Source organism: Tursiops truncatus, chromosome 14 (assembly GCF_011762595.2).
Source record: "Tursiops truncatus isolate mTurTru1 chromosome 14, mTurTru1.mat.Y, whole genome shotgun sequence".
Lineage (NCBI taxonomy): Eukaryota > Metazoa > Chordata > Mammalia > Artiodactyla > Delphinidae > Tursiops > Tursiops truncatus.
The window spans coordinates 69,358,925-69,376,633 of NC_047047.1; the positions used below are offsets into that span (position 1 = coordinate 69,358,925).

General features: G+C 54.9%; 1 protein-coding gene across 23 annotated transcripts in view; it reads left to right on the forward strand.

Moving 5' to 3' along the window:
• The window catches only part of DNMT3A (DNA methyltransferase 3 alpha), a 113,622-nt gene that overhangs the window by 49,038 nt on the left and 46,875 nt on the right, over positions 1 to 17,709 (forward strand). For 19 of the 23 annotated variants that reach the window (XR_012325784.1, XR_012325782.1, XR_012325783.1 and 16 more), the window contains 3 exons: positions 5,954 to 6,224; positions 12,120 to 12,163; positions 12,604 to 12,750. Coding sequence is in view for 17 of the 23 variants with exons in the window: in XM_073791541.1 (XP_073647642.1) it covers positions 5,954 to 6,224; positions 12,120 to 12,163; positions 12,604 to 12,750 (462 nt within the window). In the remaining 6 variants the exon portion in view is untranslated. Of the gene's footprint in view, positions 1 to 5,953; positions 6,225 to 6,836; positions 7,885 to 8,275; positions 9,162 to 10,209; positions 10,620 to 12,119; positions 12,164 to 12,603; positions 12,751 to 17,709 lie in introns of those variants that run through there. The other 4 variants (XM_073791552.1, XM_073791553.1, XM_073791551.1 and 1 more) reach the window with 4 other exon arrangements.

A 17,709-nucleotide genomic window follows, 5' to 3' on the forward strand; every position in this document is an offset into this window, starting at 1 on the left:
AGGTAAGCCTGCGCCCGGGGCTGTGCTGGAGAGCTGACCCAGGGACCTGTCTCCCTTGTATCATTTCCCTCGCCTCTTAGCTTTCATGTGCAGGTATCATACCTGTCAAACAGGCCTCAAAATCCCTTTCCTATTTGGAGCCCCGGCACTCTGCCCCACCTTGGGAGACAAGGCCTCCCTTCCTGAGGGAGGGTTGGAGTTCTGGGGTCTGGTCCAGACTTCTAGCAAAGGGGGAGGGGAAGGGGGCAGGGTGGGCAGCTGGGGGACTGGCTTTGGCCTGGACAGGTACACTTCTGGCTTTGCCTCTGGCCTTTCCCTGTGGTGGCTGCTGCCTGGGAAACAGCTGCAGCCTTTCCCTGGCCCTGCTCAGGCACATCAAAGCCTCCTTTTCCCTCCTTGGATCCCTTGGGATTTGAGGTTGGGCTTTTCCTGAGACTCAACCCAGAGGGGGTGGCTAGCTTTCAAATGCCTCTCCTGTACCTGGGTCATTTTGGAAGCTTTACCACTTAGAAGGCGTGTGACCTGAGGCAGACCTTGGAGACCTTTTCCTTGGGAAAGTGAGAGTAACACCAACCCATCAGGATAATTGGGATAATTAAGTCGATCGATTGTATAAGCATAGTTATGCCGAGTCCTCTGCTTAGCACTGGGGAGCTGTCAGTGGAGTGGTTGGAAGGAAGAGAAATAAAAAGTTAAATAAGGCAAAGCTCACAGTCTAGGAGGGAGACACACAGTAAACAAATAATTAGGTAACATGTGAGGAGTGCTCTAATGAGATAGGGTGTGAAAGTGCTTTGTAAACAAATGTGGTATGCGGTGGGCTAGGGGATGTGAGTGAATGCTGGGGTGAACTTAAGGGCCAGGCTCCACAGGGGCTTTGGGGGTGTTGGGGGCAAGGCTGAGGGTTCCAAAGACCAGGGCCTGGCACAAATACCACCCGGGGTGGTGTGTGTGAGAGACAGACAGACAGATTTTAAAATGTTCCTTAGAAGACAGAAAGTAGAATAGTGGTTGCCAGGGACTTGGGGGGTGGGGGGATGGGGAATTTTGTTTAATGGGTACAAGAGTTTCAGTTTGGGATGATGAAAAAGTTTTCAAGATGGACAGTGTTAATGGTTGTACAACAGTGTGAATGTACTTAATTTCATTGAATTGTACACTTGAGAATGGGTAAAATGGTGGGTTTTATGTTGCATATATTTTACCAAAATTTTTTTTTGTTTTAAAAAAATGGTCCCTAGAAAAAGTCCCTGGTCCGCGCCCCCGTCCTCAGCCCAGGGCTTTTCAACAACAGCACCATCCACGTTTGGGGCTGCGTAATTTTTGTGGTGAGGGCTGTCCCCTCCCCACCAGAAGCCACTGTCTGTCCCCCCAACCCACAGTGAGGTGACCCAAAGCGTCTCAGACACATTGCCAGATGTCCTCTGCGGGGAACCACTGCCTTCACTGCTTGGGATGAGCTGCTCGCAGGAGGGGCCCGAGGAGCGGGTGGGCAACAGAGAAGCAGGAGGCATTTCCCTGGGGTGGAGGGGTCTTGCCTGGAAGGAAGGCAAAGATCGGCAAACTCTGAGGGGCCCCGGGAGGTGGGCCCTGGGCGGGGTTAGGCGCACGGTGGGAACAGACTCTGCGTGATCCGTTGTGTCCACCACCCCAGGGAGGAGAAGTGAGGGGGCCCGTGGCTGCCATTCCCATTCTGCCTCCACTCCCGCCCTCTTCCCGTACCCCACAGGTGAGAAGAAGGGGAGTGCAAATTGTCACCTCTAGCTGCTGGAGGTGCCTTCTACAGGGACCAGGGGCTTCTGCTGCTACCCCTCCCCGCCATGGGAACAATGAGTGTCTCAGGGTGTGCCGTGTCTCCTTTCAAGGCAACTGTAAAGAATAAAAGCAAACAGAAACAGGATTTTTAACAGTTACGCTTGACATGAACAAAGTTGAAACTCCCTCTAGACGTGTGAACTGGATGCTCTCGCTCGTAACCTGGTCTTTGGCATTAAGGTATCAATCATGACTACTGAACACCTGTCAGGTGCCCTGCTCCGCGCCCAGTCTAACGTAATAAAGCGAGTCCCTGCCTCTAGGAGGCGACAAGCTAGTGGGGGGTGGGGGGAAAGGAGGGCACAGGCCTGGCTGGGGTGGCCACTCCTAGTGGCTTCCAGGTCTGCTCTTCTCACCTGAGATGCCCTTTTAGGGAGCGCCCGGCTCCTCCCTGGAGATTTAGAGTTGCGTCAGTCCATTTGCCTGTGGACCTCCTTCCTTCCTCTCAGTGGTTTCTTCTGGGTGGATTTGACCTGCCCAGTTACCCTGAACTCCAGAGAGAGGGCCAGTGAGGGGCCACTACTGGCCGTGTGTGTGTGGGGTTCTTGATGGGTAAGATGGATCAAGGGTTGACCGTGGCAAGAGTCGGCAGCTCCCCTAAGCCCAGAGCTTTGGTCAACTCAGGGTCATCCACGACCAGAGAGGGCGGGCAATGGGGGATGGGCTGGTCGGGAGGAAAGGAGGGAGAGGACTCGTGAGATTGGGGTGGATTTCAGCCCGCTGAGCTACCCCCGGGGCTGGAGCTGTGCAGGGTGCTCCCCTACCCCTCATCCGCCCACCTCGGGAAGGATGGCGTGTCTCATGCTGCAGGCGGGTCCTCCAGGGCAGGCCTGGGAGGGGTGCCCGATCCGGGTGGGTTGGGACCCTGGGGCTGGGTTGAGTCTCGGAGCAGGTACTCCTGGGTCTCTATGCTATGGAGCTGGCAGTCAACAGGAAGTGAGTCCCAGGGTGAGAAGAGGCCGTGTGGTCCCCGGGCAGGAAGTGAGTGACAGCGGAGTTGTCTGAGCAGTTTGTGGGGCTGGGAGCCTGCCTCGACTTGAGGTGTCTGGGGAAGCAAGTGGCTAGAGGAAAGGAGGACCACGGCCATGGTAAGAGATTGGCGCTGGCCCAAACTTCTCAGCCTGCGTTGGCCAGCGGGATCCCCTACCCACCTCCCTGGGAGCGCCGCGTCTGGGGCTCTGTGGCGCTGGCACAGCGGGCCTGAGGGTAGCAGTGGGGGCCCAGGCGTGCCTGGCTCTCTGGGTTGCCTGGGCCACCCGACTCTCACACACACAGGAGCCTCGAGCAATGAGAGGATTTATCCAGGGAGGGGAATTCTAGGCCAGGGAGCCTGCTAGCTTGAGCAGGGAGGTGGGAAAGACCTTCTGAGTCCTGAACAGGGTGTGTGGGTCCTGACACCTGGGGATGGCAGCTGAAGAGAGAGACAGGGCCTGGCTGCTCCCCTGGCCATCCTGCCTTTGGCCTCCCGGCTCTGCCGGCTTCGGCCCCAAGTGCCCAACCCTAGTGGAGGACTTCTCCCTTCCGCCAGAGGCCACAGGCCTCGTCTTCCTCTTGCTGCGGCCCCCCACCCCTGCTGCTGAGGCGCGCACACGTTTGTAGCTTTCTGCGGGAGGTTTTCTTCCTGGAAGCAGGCCTGCCCCCAGCTGTCCCACACAGCCCTCCACACGGCCAGGAGAGCAGCCCGGCAAGGCCGCGCGTTCCCTCTGCTCGCCCTCAGCTGCTCCATGTAGGGACTCGTCCAGGGAGGATGCTGGTTTTTATTTTTGTTATTTTTTAACAAGGCCCACGTCCCTATTCGCCACCTCGGGGGTTTCCTCACCATACAGCAGTGGGCTCAGAGTTGAGATCGTAGATCCTCGGAGCAGAAGCAGCCTTGGAGGCTGCCGGGCCTTGCAGGGAGGGCCTGGGGAAACCAGTGCTCTCTCAGGCTTTGGGGGGTGCTTCAGGGATACAACTCTCTGGAGGGAATTTGGCAGGATCTACTCACACGTGGATGGGCAGGCCCTCTCCCCCCGGCCAGTCCACTTCTGGGACTCTGGCCTACAGAAATCCACAGGTGCGCAGAGCGGTTAAGTGCAAGGGGTTCACTGCAGGAGAAAGCAAACCAGCCCAAAGGCCCACCATTAGGAGATGGTTTGAATAAATTAAGGAGCATCCGTTCGATAGAATGCTGAGCAGCTGAGACAGAATGAGCCCGATCCACACGCACTGGTATGGAGAGATGCCCGCGGTGCTTGCTAAGTGAAAAAGCAAGTTGCAGAACGATAAGTCGTATGATCCCTTCTTAGGGGAAAAAAAACCTGGATCTGGATGTGTGTATAAATGCATGTGTATAAACATGTAACTTACACATGATTGTAGATGCAGAGGAGAAAAGTCGAGAAAAGCTACTTGCCAAACTGTTAACAAGCAATTTAAAAAAATCTTTTCTTAAATTTATTTATTTAGTTTTTGGCTGCACTGGGTCTTCGTTGCTGCGCGCAGGCTTTCTCAAGTTGCGACGAGCGGGGGCTACTCTTCGTTGCGGTGCGCGGGCTTCTCAGTGCAGTGGCTTCTCTTGTTGCCGAGCACAGGCTCTAGAGCGCGCGGGCTTCAGTAGTTGCGGCACGCAGGCTCAGTAGTTGCGGCACGCAGGCTCAGTAGTTGTGGCACGCAGGCTCCAGAGCGCAGGCTTGGTACTTGTGGCACACGGGCTTAGTTGCTCCGCGGCATGTGGGATCCTCCCGGACCAGGGCTCGAACCCGTGTCCCCTGCATTGGCAGGCGGATTCTTAACCACTGCGCCACCAGGGAAGTCCCAAACTGTTAATAACGGCTCACCTGTGGGGAGTGATTTTGGAGGCACAGAAGTGAAATAGGAGCTTTAACCTTTTAATACTACTCACTTTTGTGTGGTTTGTGTTTTTATAATATGTGTGTCTGACTTTTATAAACAGAAAAAAAACTTGAAAAGAAGGAAACCCTCCATTGGTCTAGCCTAGTCATCTCACCTTACAGGTGGGGAAGCTGAGGCGCCCTCTTGAGCGGCGCCTTCCTGAGGTGTTTGCTGAGCTGGTGCCGCTCCCGCCCTTCTCCAGGCGGCTGATCTGCAGGGGAGCCGATGGGCAGGGCTGCTGGGGGCGGCCTGGTGCCCGTGGATGTGGCAGAGCGCCAAGTATAGGGGACTCTTGTCTCTCCTGCCCCAAGAGGACACCTTCGTTCCTTCTGCTATGTCCTGGCCTACCTGCCCCCAGAGGGCCAAGGACCAAGTGCTGGCCACACTCTGTCCTCACAAAGTGTGTGGCCTCAAGCTAATCACAAAATTCTCTGAGAGCCTCCCCAGGGAGGCCGAGCGGCTCTGAGGGGTAACGGGGTGAGGAGCTTTTGCCCACCATGCAGTGACACTTCTGAAGGACGGTTCCGACAACTCTCAGTGTGATTCTTGTAGCAAGCTCAGTTCTGAGACTCTTGGGAACAAAGCAAGACACTTCCTCTTGGGGGGGACGTGGCGCCGCGTGCCAGGGAGGGTTGCTGCAGAGACTGCGGTTGCTGGCTGGGGCCTTGGCTCTCTTGGGGTCTGAGCGCCCAGGGAGGACTGTGGGCCAACGCTGAGGGAGGGACCTGTGCTAGGCTTTGGGGCCCAGAGGAGGCCCTCTTTCACCCTCACACTCCACCTGGCCAGGCAGCAGCTCGAGAGACCAAGAGGACAGCCAGGGGGGCTCTGGCACAGAAGTCAGATCAGCCCGGGGTTACTAGAATCTTCTGAGGAGGGGTCCTGGTTTGAAGTAGGGATAGTGTGAGGAGCATCTGTTTTCGGTAGAGGCCACAGAGAAGACTTGGGCACCCTCTGTCACCTCAGTGAGTGGGGATGGCCTGGCTGGGGCGCAGCTGGCAGTGGGACCAGGCTGTTAAACCTGCTCGGTTTCTTCTCCCGTTTTCTTAACTGGAGTCCACAGACCTCTTGACTTCAGGGGGTCAGGCCTGTGAACCCCTTGAATCTGAGAGAACAACTGTGCGTGTATTTGACTCCATAAACATTTATGTGCACACAGTTTTCTGGACAGCGGGTGTGTAATTTTCACCGGAATCTCAGATGGGTCAGTGATGCAAAAGGGGCTAAAACCACTGGTCTAATTCTCCCCTCACGTTTATCTTTCCAGGTGGAAAGCAGTGACACGCCGAAGGACCCCGCCGTGACCTCCAAGTCCCCGTCCATGGCCCAAGACTCAGGCCCCTCAGAGCTGTTACCCAACGGGGACTTGGAGAAGCGGAGTGAGCCCCAGCCAGAGGAGGGGAGCCCCGCTGGGGGGCAGAAGGGCGGGGCCCCAGCAGAGGGAGAGGGTGCAGCTGAGACCCCGCCCGAAGCCTCCAGAGCCGTGGAGAATGGCTGCTGCACCCCCAAGGATGGCCGGGGAGCCCCTGCAGAAGAGGGTAAGTCCTGGGCAAAAGCAGGGCAGCCTCTGCTGGGCTGGCTGGGATCCCCCTGAGGGTTAGAACCTCGGGGCTTAGTGGGTCCCAGGAGGCCTGGGCTGGGCACGGTAGCGGAAGGTCTGCTTGCCAAAGCTGTGCCCTGCAGGCTGCATACAGCCTGCACACATTTTTGATTTGGCCCATGTAGTATTTTAAACATTAAAAAAAAATGAGTTGCCAATATTTAAGAATCAAGAAATTTCACATAAAAATCTGGAGTTTTGGCTTCTCATGGAAAAAAACAGCTAGATCTGGCAAGAGTGAGTTTACAGAATGCCATTGGTTGCCGGACTGGGGTGATGGCTGTCTCCCCATAGGCTGGTCGTGTGCCTCGCTTTCCCTCAGCCTTTGCCTGGCCTGCTTACTCTTCCGCGAGACCTGCGGCTCTTTGGGGTCCACACGTTGGTAGCCCCTGGCCTGGGCGCTCGAGGGCAGCAGATGTCCTTGTGGATATTAAAAGCCCAGCTAGCTTTTCCCGGTGCAGATGTCCTGAGCCCACCATAGTTGAGTGGACTGGACTGAAGTTTGGTGGTGACAGATTGGGGGAGGGGACGAGCAGGGGGGAGTTGGGTGTGCGCTGCCCAGCCCAGGCCTCTTCCTCTGAGGACTTTGTGGCCTAGCCCTGGAGTCCTGGAAAGTTGCCCACTTTTCTCTTTAAGGTTAAGCCAGCGATTTCGGGGCCAACAGAGCTGTAAACATGTTAGTAATGAGGACAACTAGCATTTGTACAGGGCTTCACAGTTTACGAAGCACTTTCTCATACATTATCACATTTGATCCTCCCAGGGCCCTGCCAGGTTGTTTTGCATATGTGCATTTTAATTTCAAAAAGCCTTCCTTCCTAAGTGTACATGATGGAATGAATCAATCGATTAATTGGCATAACTTAATTTTGCATGCATTCAAACCTAATATTCGTGCAAGGTAGAGAGCATCTCCGGAAAAGAGATTCCCAAATTTATTTTAAAATATCTTTCATTCGTCTATTATTCAACTAATATTTATGACGCTCCCACCATGTGCAAAGCGCTTTCTGAGGTACTCACTCTGCATTTGTTGTTTTATTTACTCTTCCAAACAATCTTCTTCAAGAGGGATTACTATCCTCATCTTAAGGTGGAAAAAAATTGAGCCTTAACGAGATGAAGTGACTTGGTCAGGGACTCCAGTCCTGTCAGTGGCAGATGCAGAATTCGTTCCATCTTGGTCTCTAGCTTCCGAGTCGGTGTGCCCTTCCCAGATCCCCCGCTGTTCTGGAGTGGGGCTTGGAGTGGGGGATGGTCCTGAACTCTGCACCTCCGGGGGTGTGTCCTGACTCGTGGTGGGAGTGGCCAAGGGGCCAGAGTGGAGTGAAACTGGAGGAGAGGGAGAGAACGCCATCCTCCCCTTACAACGGCCAGATGTGCAAGAGCAGAACCGGGGAACCCATCGGCCCTGCCCACCAAGTAGGCAGCTCCTGGGACCCCACCATGGCTTGCACCCAGCCGCCACCCAGGGCCAGGGCAGCCCTTGCTGCCTGGTGGGATGGAACCAGCACTCCAAGGCTGCTCTTAACCCGTGAGAGTTTGCTTTCGGTTTGGGATTTCCCCGGCTCTGTTCGTTCTCAAGAGCAACTCCTTCGGTCAGTGAACAGGGGTTTATTAAACACCCATTTGGTGTGTGCCGGGATCTGGGGAAACCATCGCGAGCAAAAACCTGGTTCTTGTCCTGGAGGACCTCCCAGTCCACTGGAGAGAGAGATGTTAATGAGAAATGCACACTTACCAGTGTGTGATTATACACGGAGATAAGTTCTCTAAGGGAAAATAAACATGGTTTTCTGAGGAGCTGTAACAGAGGAACGCCAGCCAGCCTGGGCTGTTACACCTAAGCTGAAGGATGAGCTGGGGTTCACCAGGGAAGGCGAAGGGCCGGGAGGGGGTGAGAACAAGTGGGAGGGAGCATGGTATCCAGGGACCTGACAGAAACCTACAAGTCTGGAATGGGGGGAGGAAGGGAGAGGGGTGTGCGACAGCAGACAGGACCAGCGCGGCTTCAAGGCTGCCCTCTCAGGGGTTGACGTGATCCGCTTTGCATTTTGAAAAGATCCCTTTGCCATCTGGATCCTGGAATGGAACAGAGGGGCTGGGAAGCAGGACGAGCGATTAGGAGGCTGCTGCAGGCGCCCAGGGGAGGAGGGTGGGTCTGGGGAGCTGTGGATGCGTGCCAGGGACACAAGGGGGAAGGGGAGAGATGGTTCAAGGGTTACTCCTGGGTTTGGGACTTTCACATATTGAGCGGATCCTTCTCAGAATCTTGGTGCAAAGTGCACTGGGCAAAAACATCCCACGTGTCCTTGATCTTCAAAATTTGGCCCTGGAGCAGTCCTGTGTGGCCCCAGCTATTCAGGTAGTGGGGATGCTGGCAGGGATCAGAGCTGGGGTCCCTAAAGGTCACTGTGAATCGCCTGGTTGCTGAGACTGGTGAGCTGTTACCTAGAGGGGTGGGCATTGGCCTACTGGAGGCTCGGCTGCTGGTCCAGCAGTCAGCCACACAGAACACATAGGCAGCTACTTGGTTCCAAGGAGGAAGGAGACTGAGGCCCCAGGGTGGAAGTGAATTGGCCATGGTCTCCTTTCGGTTCCCCTCATTCCAGGTCTCTTTTCAGGGGCCCCATCCGTCTGTCCTGGAAGCACTCTCGTTAGTTCCTACACAGGAAAAATGGAGGGCTTTAAGGCAGTCTTGGCCTGGGCACCCTCCCAGGAGCCCCAGATCTTGATAGTACAACCAGGAGAAAGGAAGAGCAGAGGAGATGATGAGTAATAAAGGACGAGAGCCACCTGGACAGGCAGGTGGTGGCCCTGGAACTGCTCCTGCACTCTTAGCACTGAGGCCGTCATGATGATAGTAGTAACGATGGTAATGTGGCTTTCTTTTTTATTTTATTTTATCTTATTTATTTTATTTTTTCTGAATATTAACTATGTGTTGAGTGTTCTATGTCCTTACTACTCAAAGTGGTCCATGGACAGCAGCGTCTCCTGGCATGACCTGGGATGTTAGAAATGTAGGATCTCAGGCCCCACCCTAGACCTGCTGAATCAGAATCTACATTTGAAAGAGATCCTCATGATTTCAATGCATATTAAACTTTGCTGTTTATGTGATTCTCTTATTTAATCCTTGCTAGCATCTGAGGAAGACTTTTTTACCCCCCATTTTTCAGGTGGGGAGACTGAGGGTTCAGACAGCTTAAGTAACTTACCCGAGATTATACGACCAGTAAAGGACCAGCACCAGAGTAGGGTCAGTACAAAGCTCCTCTCTGCTTAGACAGAACACGCAGCATTGGGCTAGTGGCTGCCCTCTGAGGCCAGCCTGGCCTCAGCCCTGTCATTGAGATTTGGGTTCACTTTAAAGGGAATTTGGGGGTGGCCCCTGGCAGAGTGTAGCCTCAGACCAACAGGTAAGTGTTAGAAGCACCCTGGCCTCTCCTGCCCCCAGGACATGAGATGCCCCAGGGTCATGTCCAAGCCTGCCAGGGCCACCCTGGAAGGCACACAGCCACCTGGCCCAGCCTGTGACCCTGGATCTGGGCCAGGAGCAGATGGACTGCAGAGGGAGTGTCGAGAGAGCTGCTGACCCCCCTTGACTCAGGACAAGTGCTGCATTCTAAGGCCGCCCAGTTGGTTGTTTTGCTGGGACGGGCTGGAAAGTGTGTGTGTGTGTGTGTGTGTGTGTGTGTGAGAGAGAGAGAGAGAGAGAGAGAGAGAGAGATATCACTCAAGTGGGCATGCGCAGAGTATGTCAGGGAGAAAATTCCAGAAAGAAGCCAGTTGGAAACCTCATGAGGAAAAATTCTGTTTCGGGGAGCATGGGGGCTGGGGAATGAGGAAGGGGGGGCATCAGGGTGGTGCTGTGTGAAATAAGCTAGCCGGCTTGGGAGTCAGGAGCTCTGAAATCTGATCTCAGCTCTGGCAGTACGTCTCTGCTCCTGGGGCCTCAGTTTCCCCTTCGAAGGGCTGGACAAGTACCCCATCATCTCTACAATTCCTTCAGCCCCGACTTTCTTTCATTCTAATGAATAGATGATTCCCCGTAAACCACATGCCACGGAGGGTCCCCCGAAGGAAGGTGCCAGGGGGCACCAGGCTGCCTCCTGATCCAAGGGTGGGCGCCCCCTTCTGGCAGCCCAAAGCCTCACTAGGGCAGAACGCGGAGGATCTGAGAGGAGGGGCGACCCCCGGGAAGGAGGGAGGCCCGGAGCGGGCAAGAGGGGAAGCCCGGCTCCAGGATGCCCGAGAAAAAGTTGGGGAGCTGGCTGTGGTGAGACAAGAGGGCCTAAAGGAAGCTCGAGGAGGAGACAGAGAAAGTCCGGTGAGACGTAAAGGCCTGCTGTGTACACAGCCTTGGCGAGTACACGTGACCCCACTTCCTCCCACCCCTGGGGGCAGCTGGCACCGCGGGGTCCACACCTCCCACTCGCCCGCAGGTGCTGGCCCTGCCCTCCCCGTCCCCAGGCTCCAGGTCGCCAAAGCCCAGAGCAGAGCCCCGGGTCTTCCCCAGTGAGAGAGGGGGAAAGAAACATCCTCTTCGGGGACCGAGGATTCAGAGACCTTCAGTGCCGTAGCTGGTTTCCGCCTCAGAGCCAGGAGATGCAGGAGGGGCTGTTTTTTCCGTTTTGGGCTCTTTGTCTCCCCTTCACACCCCCCTCCCCGCCCCCCCAAGCGACCATGAGCCAGCCTTAGTGACCTTCCTGCTTTGGGCCCGAGCTCAGTACTCTTGGCTTCAGACAAAGGAGTTCTGGGGCCCAGGTGAGAGGAGGCTCACCTCCCACTCTCCTCACCCCCCAGCCCAGCCCCATCCTCCAGCAGGAAGCTCAGAGGCATAATTAACCCAGCCGACAGCCAGGCCCGGGAAGGGCGTTTGAGAGGTGACGGCCCTGAGCTGGGTGGGGTAGGAGAGTGGGTAGGTACCAGGGTAGGAGCGCAGGGACATTCTGTGCCCCCCGCCCCGGACCCTTAAAGACGGTACTGCTGGGGCTTCAGCCTCCAGGGGAGCCTTCCCTTCCAGGAACTGGAATCAGGGCCCATTGAGGAACTGCAGGGAAGAGGAGCAGGGAAACGCTGCCTTCCGGAAGCATTAGAAGGGTTATGTACCTTGATTCAGTGAAGAAAAGGCCTGGAAAGCTTACAGAGGTCACATGGAGACAGTTGGAATCCAAGGCTTCTAGAATAAAGGCTGAACTCAGGGACCTAAGAATGGGCGGAGAATGGGGTACCGAAGCAGATATTCAGGACAGAAGCGCAATATTGAGAACTTCAGGAGCACCTTAGAAACCATTTCCGGCATCTTTATTTTCCAAATGAGGAAACTGAGTCTCAAAGAGACGAAGTTGTTTCAGCAGAGTCCTGCTGCTGTCTCCCTGTGCCCTCCCCCTCCCCCTAGAGCATCTTCGCTGCACCCCACACATACAAGCCAGTGCTCCCTTCCAGGGCCAGGGAGAGCTGTGCAGTCTGGCCCCTCCTCTGGGAAGGGAGCTGTGTCGCAACTGGGAGCAGGCAAGGGGGCTATTTCCGGATCCCTTCTGTGTGCCTGAGGCACTCGATGGGCCAGAAGCCACAGTGCTGGCTTTTCTGTTGTTCCTGCGGATTTGGGCCTCCAGCCCTGCCCCAGTCCTTTTTCTGCCCTGGCTGTGCTCTGAGTCCTGGGGCCAGCATGACGCCTGGCACACAGTAGGCCATCAGGTTTGACACAGGAATGACTAAACGGTTGGAGAAGCCCTATCCCCGTGGCAGGGACCCCAGGCACAAGGTGAGGCCTCTGAGCCACTCCTGTAACTCTGCCGACAGTCCCTTTGTTCTTCCCTCTCCACAGGCAAAGAACAGAAGGAGACCAACATCGAATCCATGAAAATGGAGGCAAGTGTTTTCCTCAACCCCCAGGGGCTCTGTGGATCCTGATTCTAGGAGAAGAGAGCCACCGCTCTGACCGACTGTGGCGAGTGTGTGTGAGGGGCCCAAGGTGGCCCCTGGCCCCTTCTTTACATGTCCCTCTGTGAGGAGCAGAGGAAGTGGGTGTGGAGGTTGGAAGGCCCCCAGCGAGGCAGCCAGCTGGTCCCCCTTCAAGACCAAGCACCTCCCCTCCCAGTTTATGTCCTGCCCCACGTCCCTCACTTCTCCAGCCCAGACAGGGGCTTGGCCCGCACTCGCAGGGCTGGCATCTCTGGCCAGGAGTCAGAGCTCTGTGTTCTGCTCGAGGTGAGTGCCTCCTTGGTTTCCCCTCCAGGAGGAAAAAACCCTGCAGCGGGGCTGTCCGTGCTCACCTTAATGCCGGTCTGTCTCTGTCATCTCTGTCCTAGGGCTCCCGGGGCCGGCTGCGGGGTGGCCTGGGCTGGGAGTCCAGCCTCCGCCAGCGGCCCATGCCGCGGCTCACCTTCCAGGCGGGGGACCCCTACTACATCAGCAAGCGCAAGCGGGACGAGTGGCTGGCACGCTGGAAAAGGGAGGTGAGGTGCCTTCTGGCCTGGGCCCCAGCCTGTCCCACGGAACTGGGAAACCGGAAGTTAGCTTCAGCCACTGTCTGCAGCTGTTGTCAGGCCCTGGCTGAGCCTCAGTTTCCCCTTCAGGTTAACCTCTCGCACTTACAGGGCACTGCTGGATCCCTAGGCAGTGGCTGGGTCCTTTGTTCTTTCGACAAATGTTATTGGACATTTACCGTGTAACCAGGCAGTGTCCTGGGCTTTGCGCGTATAGAATTCCTGCCCTCATGGAGCTGACATTCTGATGGGGAAGATGGACAGGAAACAAGTAAACAAGGGGTTGAAATAGAGGTTAACAGAGGCCTGCTTTAGGTGGGGTGGTCAGGAGAGGCTTCTTGGAGGAGGTGGCATTTAAGTTCAGGCCTAAAGGAACAGAAGAGCTGGCTCTGTGAGTTGTGGGGTGGGGGAGAACATTCTAGGCAGAGGAAATAGCACAAGCGAGGCCCTGACTTGTTTGGCTACGTGAAAGACCGATACTCCCAGAGTGAACCGAGCAGGGGAGAAAGTGGGGTCAGATGAAGCTGGGCGGTAAGCAGGGTCCAGTCATACAGGGCCTTGAGGTCCCGGCCGAAAGCTGTTTTTTTGTTTGTTTTATAAATTTATTTATTTATTTATTTTTGGCTGCGTTGCTGCACGGGCTTTCTGTAGTTGCGGCGAGCGGGGGCTGCTCTTTGCTGTGGTGCCCGGGCTCCTTCTCATTGTGGTGACTTCTCTTGTTGTGGAGCACGCAGGCTCAGTAGTTGTGGCTCGCGGGCCCTAGAGCGCAGGCTCAGTAGTTATGGTGCATGGGCTTAGTTGCTCCGCGGCATGTGGGATCTTCCCGGACCAGGACTCGAACCCATGTCCCCTGCATTGGCAGGTGGATTCTTAACCACTGCGCCGCCACCGGGGAAGCTGCCCCGAAAGCTGGTTTAACGCTGTGTCCTGGGAAGCCATTGAAGGTTTCTATGCAGGGGAGTGATTTGATGTGGATTAAAGGAGCAGCAATGGAGACGGATAGGGACAGATCCGGAGATTTAGAGATAGAAACAGCAGGGCTTGCTGATGGATGGCCGGGGTGGGGGAGGGAAGGGAATGGAAGCACGACTCCCAGGGGTTTGGCCTGAACGCCTGGGTGATGGGTGTGCTACTTCCTTAGGTGGGGAAGACTAGGGGAGGAACGAGTTTGGGACGGGAGGGAATCAAGGGTTTAGCCTGAGATGCTGAGGTGCCTGGAGCCTGGAGCCTAGGGAGGTCCAGGCTGCAAATCAAAGATGAGACGGCGTCAGGAGCAGAACCTGGCGTTTAAGTCCACGAACACTGGTGAGCTCATGTAGGAAACAGGAGGAGAAAGCAGAGACGGTGTCTCTGGATTCTGTGCACAGAAAGCCGACACTTAGAGCCACGTGGAGAGGGGGACTGAGAAGGGGCCCGGGAGGAAGAAGAGGGAGGAAGAGCCGTGTCTGAGAAAGGAGAAGGTTTTCCAGAGGCAGTGGCCACCCAGCCCTGCGGAGGCTGAGTTGAGACAGGCTGTTGGCACCTGCCGATCTGGAGGTAGCTGGTGACTTTTAGAGAGGCTTCTGTGCGGGTTGGGAGGGAGAAAGCCAGCCCAGGGAGGGCTTCAGTAGCGAGGGGAGGTGATGCCGTGGAGACCAAGGGGCGAAACCAGTTTACGAAGCACCATTGTGGGGCTGCTCTCCTGTATGTCTGGTTGGTAGAGAGAAGCCCGTTGACCTACCGGCACCAGGAAGGGAAGGGAAACTCGAACTGCCACCATGTGGGGCCTTTCACTTCACTCTCACTTGTCTTTACCCCAGGCCTGCAAAGGATGGTGTTATCCCGTTTGCATTGTGTGAGAACTTGCTCTAGAGAAAGTTCAGTACAGGGTGGGGTGGCTACTTGATTGTTTCCAGTTCCTTTGGGATCCAGGAAGGCAGAAATTTCTCTCCTGGAGGAGCCTGGAAAAGGGACAGCCTGTCCAAGGTCTGGGAGAAGAGAGGCTTGACTCTGAGCATTAAGCGTGGTCTTTGGGATGGAAATTCATTCAGGACCTGGGGCTATTCCCCTGTGGCCTGTGGGAGGGGCTTTGCTTTTTAACCCCTTGTTATGAGTGGCCTGTATTTCTGCTCTCCCTTAGCCCTAGGGCCAGAGGCTAGATATAAAGACTTCTTTTTTTTTCTTTAACATTTATTTGTTTATTTGGCTGCACCGGGACCTCGTTGGTGCGTGTGCGGGATCTTTTACTTGCGGCACGTGGGCTCTAGTTCCCTGACCAGGCATGGAACCCGGGCCCCCTGCACTGGGAGCGCAGAGTGTTAACCACTGGACCACCAGGGAAGTCCCTAGCTATAAAGACTTTTACGCTTGAAAAGCTTCTAGAAATTTGGTGATCCTCAAACTGTGCTCCCTTGAAGAAGCAGTATGGAGGCCTGCTCTCAGTTGCAATAAAAAAGGCAGGTGTTTTCTCAACTCACAGGGAAAAGTAAGATAATAGATACATTTTCTCAATTTTAAAATTTCCACTAAAATTTAAAAAGACTTTTTTTTTATTATGAACCTGTTCTGACATAGACAGAAATAGAGAGACTAGTATAATGAACCCCCATGTACCTATCACCAAAGTGCAACAACCATTAAAAGCTTTTCTAGAAAAAAGAAACCTTTGGCATCTGCTTCCCCCAACTGATAAAGATCATCAATGTGCGTGAACAGAAAAACTTTAAAGTTGATTTAATTTACAATATTTTAGGGATGCGTGACTTGAGATGTAGAGACTTGCGCCCAGGATATATTTTCTGCTAGTAACGTTGTTCCTTGTTCATATGATACAACTCAAGATTTCCACGACTTCCGGTACAAGCGCTAGAACCCTGGAGCCCGTTATTTCAGACTAGGGGCTGGGGCTGCAGAGTTACGAGCTGGCCACAAGCTTACTCAGGGCACAGGGAAGGGGCTGGAATGGGATTGAGTTCAGGCTGCTACTGCCACGTGGGGGCCATCCCCAGAGACCACACTCGCCCCTCTTGGGCTCTGCCAGGGCACTAGGGAAGGGCTAGCTACAGGTAACAAGAGCATTGGGGAGGACTTCCCCGGCAGTCCAGTGATTAAGACTCTGTGCTTCCACTGCAGGGGGCTTGGGTTTGATCCCTGGCCAAGGAACTAAGATCCCACATGCCTTGCGGCCAGAGAGAACCGTGGGGAAACACAGGTAGCTCCCGAGATTCCCAAGTGCCCCTCAGGCTAAAGAGCAGTAACTGTCTTCGTCAGGCCTGTTTTCTAAGTGGCTTACCAAGGGGAAAGAAATCCGTCCTCCTTTTGCAGTTTCCTCTTAGTTATCTGGCACTTGGCCCTTTCTTCTGAAACTGCCTCACTAGGCCTTTCTGACCTCGTCCCCAAGATTCTTCCCATCTCCTCCAACTGCATCTTCTTAGCATCCTCCTCTGTCCCTTGACTGTGGCACTCCCAGATGTCTGCTCCCTCCCTTGATAGTGGCACCCCCAGATGTCTGCTCCCACCCTCAGCCAGTCTTTAAAGACCTTTTTTTTTTTTTTTTGGTTGTGTTGGGTCTTCATTGCTGCGCGTGGGCTTTCTCTAGCTGTGCTGAGCGGGGGCTACTCTTCCTTGTGGTGCGCAGGCTTCTCATTGTGGTGGCTTCTCTTGTTGTGGAGCACGGGCTTTAGGCATGCAGGCTTCAGTAGTTGTGACTCTTGGACTCTAGAGCGCAGGCTTAGTAGTTGTGGTGCAGGGGCTTAGTTGCTTCATGGCATGTGGGATCTTCCTGGACCAGGGATCGAACCCGTGTCCCCTGCATTGGCAGGCGGATTCTTAACTACTGCCCCACCAGGGAAGTCCCCTCAAGAGCACTTGTGTGCTCTCATAGATCCTACTCCCAAAAAAGACACATTCCCTACTGCCGAATACAAGCTGTTTCCCAGACTATGCCCCTGGGAGGTCCCGCCAGCATTTCCAAACCTCAGAATGTGACGCCTGCCCTTTGAAGTTCCTGCAGGGCACCATCATTGAGCCGACAGTCAGAACCCTCCCTGTCTGAGTGCCCAGTAAGATACTGGAGCGACCAGAAGCCTAGGGGATTCCTGGTTATCCTATGACAGGGCGAGGGATCGGGCACCTCAGGGAGAGCATCACCAAGGGACTCTTAGACTAATTCGGCCTGGGGTCATCCTCAAATCAGCAAGAGTTGGCTTTTGGCTTTTAAAGGATGAACTTGAATTTAGGGAAGCGGGAGGAAGGCACTGCAGAAAGAGACATACAGCATGTGCAAAGGTTCGGAGGCACAAGACAGTGTGGCCTTTTCAGGAATGGAGGTTCATGGTGGTGGGTGATGGAGCACAGGGTGCAGGTGCTGGGCTCAGAGCAGCAGGAGTGTGGCTGGGAAGCTGGGCGGGGCCTGAGGGCCTGTGTTCCCTGCTGTGGTGCTTCACCCGATCCCAGTTTGTACCTGGTCCACATGCCCCACCTGTAGGGCCTTCTTCCCTCAAAACATACCCCTCGGCTTAGTTTCCTTTTCCCGTGACCACCCTTGTCAGTCCACAGTTACTGAGTGAGGTCTGCTCTTTACTGTGCTGTCCATCTGAGATTATCTGCCTCCCCAGGCCTTTAAAAAAAAAATTAAGAAGACTTAGAATATCACAAATGAATGAAATTTTAAATAATTGGATGAGGAAAATGGGGCATTTCCTCCTTCCCTGAGGCTGAAGTGGGGCTTCCTGCTGGAACTGGGATGCTGGTGTCTGTCCCATCTCCTATTCTCTGCATCTCTATGCCAGTCCTTTTAGTCATCACCAGGTCCTGCTACAAACCCAGCAATGGCTCTCCGCTGTCTCCCCATCAGGTCAGAAATCCTCTGGTTGTTTCTCAAGGCTTCAACCCTCACTGTGACCTCCACAATGGCTCCATCCCACTTCACTACCATTCTGTAATAGGTAG